At 37.5% G+C, this 10,084-nt stretch overlaps 2 protein-coding genes across 2 annotated transcripts; both read left to right on the forward strand.

Annotated features, from left to right (window-relative positions):
• The first annotated feature begins 959 nt into the window (after positions 1 to 959).
• LOC145689009 (uncharacterized) lies at positions 960 to 2,237 on the forward strand. The gene has a single exon (XM_081763149.1). It carries the CDS (start codon positions 960 to 962, stop codon positions 2,235 to 2,237), a length of 1,278 nt encoding a protein of 425 aa, XP_081619275.1.
• A 99-nt stretch (positions 2,238 to 2,336) lies between these two features.
• Positions 2,337 to 4,025, forward strand: LOC145689010 (uncharacterized). The gene is made up of 2 exons (XM_081763150.1): positions 2,337 to 2,489; positions 2,694 to 4,025. Exons 1-2 carry the CDS (start codon positions 2,337 to 2,339, stop codon positions 4,023 to 4,025), a joined length of 1,485 nt encoding a protein of 494 aa, XP_081619276.1.
• Positions 4,026 to 10,084: the final 6,059 nt, after the last annotated feature.

Consider the following 10,084-nt stretch of genomic DNA (forward strand, 5'->3'; position numbering starts at 1 on the left):
GCATAATACCTTGCTGCATTATGATGTAATGTCAAAAGCAGATAAGAAAACCAGTGTTGCTAATTCACAATCAAGAAATTTTTCGAGTCATTCTAATACGAATAGGGAAAATATAACACAAGGTTCTTATTGCATGTTCAAGGGAAAACCATATGTTACTGTTATGTTATCTACTGCTATAGTAAATGTACGAGATGCGAATGGTAAATTACATTCATGTAGAGTATTATTAGATTCTGCCAGTCAAAGTAATTTTGTAACTGAAGATTTAGTTCAAAGGTTGCGTTTACCTAAAAATAAACACCGAGTTCCAATTCAAGGTATTAATAGTGTGATTAGTGAAACAAGGCATTGTGTAGATGTACATATAGAATCGAGAATTCGTGAATTCGCAATTGATGTAAACTGTCTAGTTTTGCTCAAAATAACAGACAACATTCCAAGTAGGTCAATAGATCATGCTGATTGGAACTTGCCGACAGACATAGTGTATGCAGATCCTAACTTTCACCAACCAGATACTATTGACATTTTGTTAGGCGCGGAAGTGTTTTTGGACATTTTGCGATCACATAAACTAACTAGACCAGGGAATTATCCAGTAGTACAAGAGACGGAATTTGGGTACATTTTAGCGGGTAAAGTTCCTACAACAAGAGATTCTAGTATACCACAAGTGTCATTTTTTGTGCAAGAAAGTAGCCTTGTAACTGTCTGTAACATTTTGGGAGCTCGAAACTATACATTCAACAGTCATGACTCAAGAAGAAAGGCAATGTGAACGACACTTTGAGGAAAACACTACCAGAGATAGCAGTGGTCGATTCGTTGTACGTCTGCCAATTAAGCCAAACCATAAACGATTAGGAGAATCATATAATTTAGCTCTTCGTAGATTTTACCAGCTAGAAAGACGGTTGCAGCAGTGTCCAGAAATTAACGAGCAGTACTGTAACTTTATGAGGGAATATGAAGAATTAGATCATATGAAACCAGTGAAAGAAGAACATGAAGATAATGGTATGAAATGTTATCTGCCACATCATGCAGTATTGAAACCATCCAGTACCACAACAAAGCTAAGAGTGGTTTTCGACGCTTCTGCAAAGACTTCAACCGGGGTTTCATTAAACGACATACTCATGGCAGGACCAACAATCCAGCAAGATTTACATTCAATTGTCACGAGATTTCGAACCTTTCCTATTGCTTTTACGGCGGATATTCAGTCAATGTATCGAATGATTAAAGTTCATGAAGATGACGTTGGACTTCAAAAAATTCTGTGGAGATATTCATCAGTGGAACCAGTCAAGATTTATGAGTTGAAGCGGGTCACATATGGTGAAGCATCATCACCATATTTGGCGACGGCGTGTCTTCGAAGGTTAGCGGAAGAAGAAAGAAGTAAATATCCTCAAGCAGCGACAGTATTGGAACGTGATTTTTATATGGATGATGTAAGCTCAGGATGTCATAACGTTGAACAGGCGTTAAAACTTCAGAAAGAACTTATTCAATTATTGCAAAGCGGTGGGTTTACTTTAAGAAAATGGTGTTCGAACGAGCCAGCATTGTTGGAAGCAGTGCCAGAAGAACATAGGGAAATACACTTACCGTTTGAATTTGAGTCCGAGTCAGGTGTTTCGACATTGGGTTTATCGTGGAATCCTGCATCAGATAAGCTTCTCATCACCAACAAGTCAGTTAAAGAATGTCTCACGACCAACATACCAACCAAACGTCAAGTGACTTCGACAATAGCAAAAATATTTGATCCTTTAGGACTTATAAGCCCAGTAGTTACTCCGTTCAAGATTTTCTTACAACAACTGTGGATCCATAAGATCAATTGGGATGATCAAATACCATCAGAGCTCTATCAGCAATGGTTAGACCTGTGTCATCATCTTCCAAATGTTAACGAAATACAAATTGATAGATGTGTAGTATTGAAGAATTATGTTCATGTCGAGATACATGGGTTTGCTGACAGCAGTCAACTTGCGTACGGCTGTTGCATTTATGTTAAAACTGTGGACATTTCAGGCAAAACTACTGTTAAACTTTTGGGTTCTAAATCGAGAATAGCTCCTATTAAAAGGGTAACGTTACAAAGACTTGAACTTTGTGCGGCAGTACTTTTGAGCAGGCTGTATCGGAAAATAATTCCGATATTAAACATTTCAGTGAATAGTACTTACTTCTGGACCGATTCAAAAATAGTGCTTGCATGAATATCATCTCCAGCTGCCAGATGGAAGGAGTTCGTGGCAAACAGGGTTGCAGAGATACAGGAGATCACATCAGTCAACCAGTGGCATCATGTGTCGTCAATGGACAATCCAGCCGACATTATTACACGGGGAATGGATCCGAAACAGTTGAAGGAAGCAGATATTTCGTGGCATGGACCCGCATGGCTTGAATCATCTGCATGGCCCGAACAATCAGAAGTGGTAGACGAAGATGTTCCAGAAGAAAGGAAAGTAACGAGCATATCTTTAGTCAGTTATGAAGGTGACATAAGCTTTCTGGAAAAAATTTCATCATTGTGGAAACTATTGCGAGTTATTTGTTTGTGTCGTCGTTTTATTTACAATTGTAAAAATCACAACGAGAAGAAAGTAGGAACTATTTCCACTACTGAAATTAGTGATACTTTACAACAATGCATTAAGCTAATCCAGCAGGTTAGTTATTCGCAAGAATTCAAGGATTTAGCTTCATCAGGCCAAGTTTCATCCCAAAGTGAACTTAAATCTTTGTATCCATTTATAGATAATGAACAGTTGCTACGAGTGGGAGGACGGCTAAAAAACTCCGACTTACCGTATGATAGCCGACATCAGATCATCTTACCACCTAAAGAGCATCTCACCAAGTTGATAATTGAAGCGGAACATAGAAGATTGTTACATGCTGGACCGCAGTTATTGATTTCATCATTGAGGCAAAAATATTGGATCCCACGAGCTAAACAAGTCGTTCGATCTATCACTCATCAGTGTCTAGTTTGTTTTAAATTGAAAGCGTCAGCCTCAGAACAACTCATGGGTCAATTACCATCAGCACGAGTACAGCCAGCTCGAGCTTTTATTCACGTAGGGGTGGATTTCGCCGGTCCCCTAATGATTAAGCAAGGAACTAGATCTCGTAAAGTGACAAAGGCGTATGTTGCAATATTCGTGTGCTTAGCAACCAAAGCGATTCATATGGAGTTAGTGAGTGATTTGAGTAGCCAAGCATTTTTAGCAGCTCTTCGAAGATTTGTATCAAGAAGAGGCAAATTTTCGAACATCTATAGTGACAACGGAACCAATTTCATTGGAGCTCAGCGAGAACTTAAGGAGCTTCAACAACTACTCAGTTCACAACAATTTCAAAACTCAATTCAAGATGTTGCAGTGCAAGAAGGATTTACATGGCATTTCATTCCACCCAGAGCAAGTCATTTTGCAGGCATTTGGGAAAGTGCAGTGAAGTCATTTAAGTTTCATTTAAGAAGAATAGTAGGTTGCACAATTTTGACATTTGAAGAACTCAACACAGTTATAACACAAATAGAAGCCTGTTTGAATTCAAGACCAATCACCGTTCTATCCAATGATCCCGATGATACTTCATTTTTGTCGCCAGGACATTTCCTTATTGGTGAACCTTTGATGAGCATTCCTGAGCCAGATCTAGTGGACATTCCCACCAACCGATTATCAAGATGGAATCACCTTCAGAAGATGAAGCAGCATTTTTGGAAAAGATGGTCTCAGGATTATATACATGAACTCCAGCAGAGAAGAAAATGGACAACAAAACAACCTAATATTTCTATTGGAGATGTGGTTCTAATCAAAGAAGACAATACTCCTCCATTGTCATGGAAATTAGGTGTCATTCAACAAGTGTTTCCGGGAAAAGATGGACTAGTGAGAGTAGTGAGTGTAAAGTGTAAAACAGGGACTGTTAAGAGACCAGTTATTAAAATTGTACCTTTACCTAAAAGTGATAATGTGGATTGTGTGTAAGTTGATTGACTTGGTTCAATCAAGAGAGGGGAGAATGTAGAGACTTTTATAGTGACTTTGTATCATTGCCATTACATTTGCATAACGTTTCTCTTTTGTTTTAAAAACAGCGTTTGTGTGTGTGAGTGTCAGCAAGTTGAGCACCAAGAGATCCATACAAGACGGTCCTCCGGAATTCGTACAAAAAAGACGATATAACAGTAAGTTGTAAGTGTTTCAGTTGTTGTGTAGTTAGTGCAAATAAACATTTATTCATTTATCACAATTAAGCTGTTATTTTGTGAACATTTATTCATCAAAAGACGAAAACAACATCCATAGGTAAAAAGTTGCGGTTTAGCGAAGTTAAGTGTTCACAAAGTTTAGTGGCGTGCCAGAAGATATACCCGCTAGGGCATTTCTCAAAAAATTTCAGGATGAATGTGAGCTCATGGGTGTAAATGAGTCTCAATTCTTAAAACTATTACCGCATATCTTGTTGCCACCTTGCTTAACATGGTTTAAAGCTATTAGAGGTAGTCTTCATACGTGTTCAGATTTTAAGAATGCTCTTTTATCAAATTATGAAAACGATTTTATGGTAGCGAATAGAGATGCTGTTTTGCTAAAGAACCACTACAATCCAAAGTTACACCGGAGTATTACTGAATTTGTAGTATCGACATATCATGAGCTAAGATCATTAAATCCCAATCATCCGGAATCCCGAATTATAGCTTCAATTTGGATCTTATTGCCATTTAGACAACAGTTGTTAATGTCGGCACAATGCATTAACTTCAACCATTTAATTATGCTTATTCAGAGTTATGAGAGTCAGTCTGCAATTCAGAATAACAATAAGATGCAGGATAGAGGTCAGGGTAATTATGTACGTAATCAAACACAATATGCTTCTGTTCGTAATGTAGATATACAACCTGAAAATGATTCTAATGTTCGTAGTTTCAATAATACAATAAGTAGTTATAATGGTACCGGAAATCAAACTCAACCTAATTATAGAATAGAGCTAGGAATTTCAGAAATAACAACAGGAATTTCAGTAGGAGTAATAATTATCGCCGATTCTCACAAAATCAATTTGCAGATGGCAGGAATTTTGTAAACAGGAATCAAAATATGGTATCATCCTATGAAAGACAAGCACGTACACAAGATTGTGCTATACAATGATCCTTAAATGCACCCTTCGAACGTATAACTTGAACTGACAAAAAGGCGTCCGATGGATTTGTATTAATTTGACCTTTGCTTACGTCCATGGTTATTATGTTCTTTATTTGATTTATTATTATAATGTATGTTAAGTAATGTAATTATGTTTGTGATTCATGTCTTTTGCAAAGTTATCTCATAATTACTTATTTGAATATTATGAATATTTAAAATAAAAGATCATAATTTTAATGTAAACATCTGAAAGTAATGACAGATATATCAAATAGATGCACATATATGGAAAGAGTAAGAATAATGAATATCGAATCTCTTAATTTTTCAAAGTTTATTAATGTATTAAATGATGACCATCAGTGCGTTTATATGTTCCAACTTTGTTGACTTCTGATCCTATCAATATTTAATATTATGAAGATCTTTGTTTGTAAATAATATTGTTTGTATATGAAGGAATAGTTAATTTGTACCCTAGAAGGAAACTATCAGTTAGGTTTAATTCTTGAATAGCCTTACTTATGATAATTGTAGTTCGTCGTTATTAGTATTGAGATATATTGACAAATATAAAAATGTGTTATGTTATAATATATATAAAGGGAAAAGTAGAATATGTGTATTAAAGGTGATATTATATATGTGAGGGCTATTCAAAAGGTAAATGTTTAGTGATATCTAACCCAGGGTTCTTTCCTTCATAGTAGAACTATTATGTAAGTCCCGTTCGAGGCGACATCTACAACGATAACGTTGTATGACGTTGTATGTAATATTAACAATCTGTGCCTATTTACAGAAAGGGATCAGAGGCGAATTATGTGAGCAGTATAATGTATTTGGTCTAGGAATTAATTCGTGCGGGTGGACAAGAGATGGTGCAACGAACGGAGCATCCCACAGTTCCGTGTATCCACACATGTGTTGCAAACCCCTGTCATCGCGTATCGTCCGTAGTATAGGGCAGTGGATTAAAGCGTCAACAACACCAGTTTGTAGTTAAGTGAACATGGCGCAATTTGTGCCTGATAAAGTGTTTTTGCGGGGTGTCCTGCTGCATTACTTTAACATGCAGAAAAGTGCGACTGAAAGTCATCGTATTTTGGTGGAAGTGTATGGTGACCATGCTCTAGCTGAGCGAACGTGTCAGAAGTAGTTTGCACGGTTTAGAAGTGGTGATTTCGGCTTGGCAGACCAAGAGTGAGCTGGACAGCCAAAAAAATTTCAAGACGAAGAATTGACAGCATTGCTCGAGCAGGATTCGTGTCAAACGCAGGAACAACTTGCAGCAGCATTAGGCGTTGATCAAACAACAGTCTCCAAACGCTTGAAAGCCATGGGAATGATTCAAAAGATGTCACATTGGGTTCCACATGAATTGAAAGACAGAGACGTTGAAAGACGAAAAACCATTTGCGAATTGCTGCTTCAACGACAGAGCAGAAAGGGGTTTCTGCATCGAATTATTACGGGTGATGAGAAGTGGATCCATTACGAGAACCCTAAACGAAAAAAGGCCTGGGTGAAACCAGGTGAACCAGGTCCATCACAATCAAAACGAGATATTCACTGTGCAAAGGTTATGCTGTGCATATGGTGGGATATGAAAGGTGTGGTGTACTATGAGCTGCTGCAACCGGGTGAAACTATGAATGGAGAACGTTATCGACGACAATTAATGCGTTTGAAGCAAGCTCTGGCCAGAACACGACCAGAATGGGAGAACAGACATGATAAACTTATTGTTCAACATGATAACGCTCGCCCACATGTCGCAAAACCGGTCAAAACCTATTTAGAAAATGTCGGATGGGAAGTTTTACCCCACCCGCCGTATTCACCAGACGTTGCTCCTTCGGACTACTACTTGTTCGATTGCATGAACAACGATTTGATTGGACAGCGGTTTACTTCTTCAGAAGATATCGAAACATGGGTCTCTGACTGGATCGCTTCCAAGGATGAGGACTTCTTTCGCCACGGAATCCGTACATTGCCTGACAGATGGGCGAAAGTGGTGGCTAGCGATGGACAATATTTTTCTTAAGGTATTTATGTATTTTGTGTTTGTACTACAGCTTCAATGTGTGCGTACCAACCGCACGAATTAATTCCTAGACCAAATATAAAGAAAAGAAAGACATTTAGAGATTCTGAGATATTATTTGTGTAATCGGTAACTAAAATAAGAGTTGTTGTTACTATAGCAACATCGAAAATAAGTGTACATGTACGTAGACATCTTGGTGAGTAAATGAGTGTGTGTATAAAGGTCTAGATATTTTGTTGGATGTGCAGAAAAGTTAATTATGTACACTTCTCATGGTCAAATATTAAAAACCAGTTAAGAAAGTGTTAATACGCTTTTGAATTATTTTGAAGATTAACTTAGATACGAACCAGGCCCTTACACGATTTTGAAAACCCAAAATGCGGGTTGGTTGCCTGGCGGTGGAAGGCTGTGAACCACAAATTGGCTAGTGACGTCGGTATACATAAGAGATATAGTAAGCCATAATCATGATGGTTTTGTTTTCTATATAAGATGCCGTTTCTGAGACAAACATCTTGCTGATCTAACAGTGGAAATCTCCGATTTCTTCCCCTCTAAAATGGAAATGATGTCTTTGTAATTGTCATCTTTACGCTGCTCTCTTGTGATGTTTGGTAAAAGGTTGTTATCTCCTGTTTCTATAATATTAACTTTAAGACTATTTGATTTAAAAGCATGGTAGTCTTTACCCTTTTCTTCATCATTGTCTTCTTTTTCCTCTTCCTTCTTAATAACTTGGGTTTGTTCGAACCTACTGATTATATCTGCTGGATGTTTGGACCCAGGTAGATACTGTATATTAAAATCATAATCAGCTAAAATAACTTATATCTTGTGTATTTCCCAACTTTGTCAGGTTGCGTGTTCATCGTCGCTATACACTTTGCGTCTACGCACAGATTGAATTTTCTATTTAGTAGAAAGTAGCAAAATTTGCGCAATGTATATATGAGAGCGTACAACTTTTTTGCCACATGCTAGCTTTCTCCTCGGTTTTTGTCAGTCTTCGAGAACAGTAAGCAACGACCTTCTCAGTGTTGGTTTTTGGGTCAAAGCAAGCGAGTACTCCTATTTGCATTTGACTACTATCGCTATAGACGCGGATTTCTAACGAGTCGTCAAAATGAGCGAGTGATGGGGCTTTTACTATGCCTTCTTTCAATTATTCAAAGAGAACATCGTGCTTCTCTGTTTATTTAAATTTATATCTATATGTTACTAATTGCTGGAAAGGCTCAATTTTTTTGTAGTCTTTTATGTGCGCTATAAAGTATGAACATAGGCTGATAAAGCTTTTCAGAATTCGCTTTGTAGTCGGTCTCTTAAAATTTCATATTTTCTTGGCTATCTTTGGAGATATTTTAATGGATTCCATACTAACGAGGTGTCCTAATACGTTAAGCTCATGTTAGCCGATGTGTGTCTTCTTGGTTGATGCCCGAAAATCGTGTTTCGTAAGGTTCTGAAATAGTGATTCTAAATCCTACAGGTGCTGTGGAAAATTATATGCACTGGCGGCAAGGTCGTCTGCAAAACTTGTCATCCTGTCTGGTAGTCCTTCCAAAATCATCCTCATTGCAATAGACAAACTCTGGCTGGAAGTCCGATGGCCCATTCAAAAGTTCGTATGATTTTCTATTATGATTGAGCTTGAAAGTCATATATTTTCGGCTCTTAGGATGGAACGAAATTTGGAAGTATGAATTCGAGAGATCAATAGCTGTTATGAATGTTTTCCCCTTTATAGAGTTTAGAACGTCCTCTGTTGATTGAAATGGCACTGATAAATACTTGGTGTAACTTACACTTCTCTAGGCTGAGAACTATCTGAAATTCTTGGGTATTAGACTTTCTAAGCACTAGAAGTGAAGAACAAAATTCATTATTGTCTGTAGACCTGATTATTTTTGCCTTGATAAGGTCTTGAATTTGTTTACTTACCTGATTTCTAATGTGTAATGAAATAGGTGGGGAACGGTCGTGAAATACAGCTGACTTAGAAATCCTAATTTTATGAACATATTACCTAAAATGTCAGATGTCGCCATACGTAAAAACGTCTCTATATTTAAACAATAAGTCATAAACTGCTTGTTTTTCCTTTATGTCCAGGTTGGGGTTAACGTTAAAGAGGTCTTTATTGAAAAGTTTCTCTGTGTATTTTAAGCGTTCTTGACTTGAGATTTGAAATTCTTGTGGGTTAGGGCGAGAAATCGCTATGGAAGGATTAATTTTCTGTTGATATGTAGGTACATAGCTATTCATCGGTTGTGTAACAGGTTGCGTTTGTACAGGGTAGGTATGGCGATATAACTGTTGTACAGGATAGATTGTTTTAAGTTCGGTTCGTAAGCCATAGGATGTATTCTGTGGGTTAGACATATGATTCTGGCAGTGCAGTGTATATAACATGTGCAGTTTTTGTGATAGCTCTGCCTGCTCCCTTTTCCTTAAAAGGTCATTGGCGGCTTCCAAAGTGTTTAATTTAGTCTGTAAGACGTCTACTGTTGCAAACCTTTCTAATGCTATTTTATTAAGAAAATCCCTCTGTAATCCCAAGGATAAATGATGGATTTTTTGCTCTTCTGTCGCTTCCCACAGTAACTGCCTGATTGCTCGGAGTTTACGTAAAAAGCATGAGTCTATGGATTCATCCATTCCCTGTTGAACCTCGAATAATTGTTCTGCTTTATAAGATGGGACCTTTGGCCTACTTAATGCTACCAATTTAGATTTTAAATCGTCATAGGACATCGTACCAAATTGATTTTGGTTTCTAAGCTGCAACACGAGATCCAGTGCTGTGTCTTGTAGATATATCGGTAAAATT

The sequence above is a fragment of the Thermobia domestica genome, chromosome 7 (assembly GCF_964235325.1).
Source record: "Thermobia domestica chromosome 7, izTheDome1.hap1.1, whole genome shotgun sequence".
In the NCBI taxonomy this organism is placed as follows: Eukaryota; Metazoa; Arthropoda; class Insecta; order Zygentoma; family Lepismatidae; genus Thermobia; species Thermobia domestica.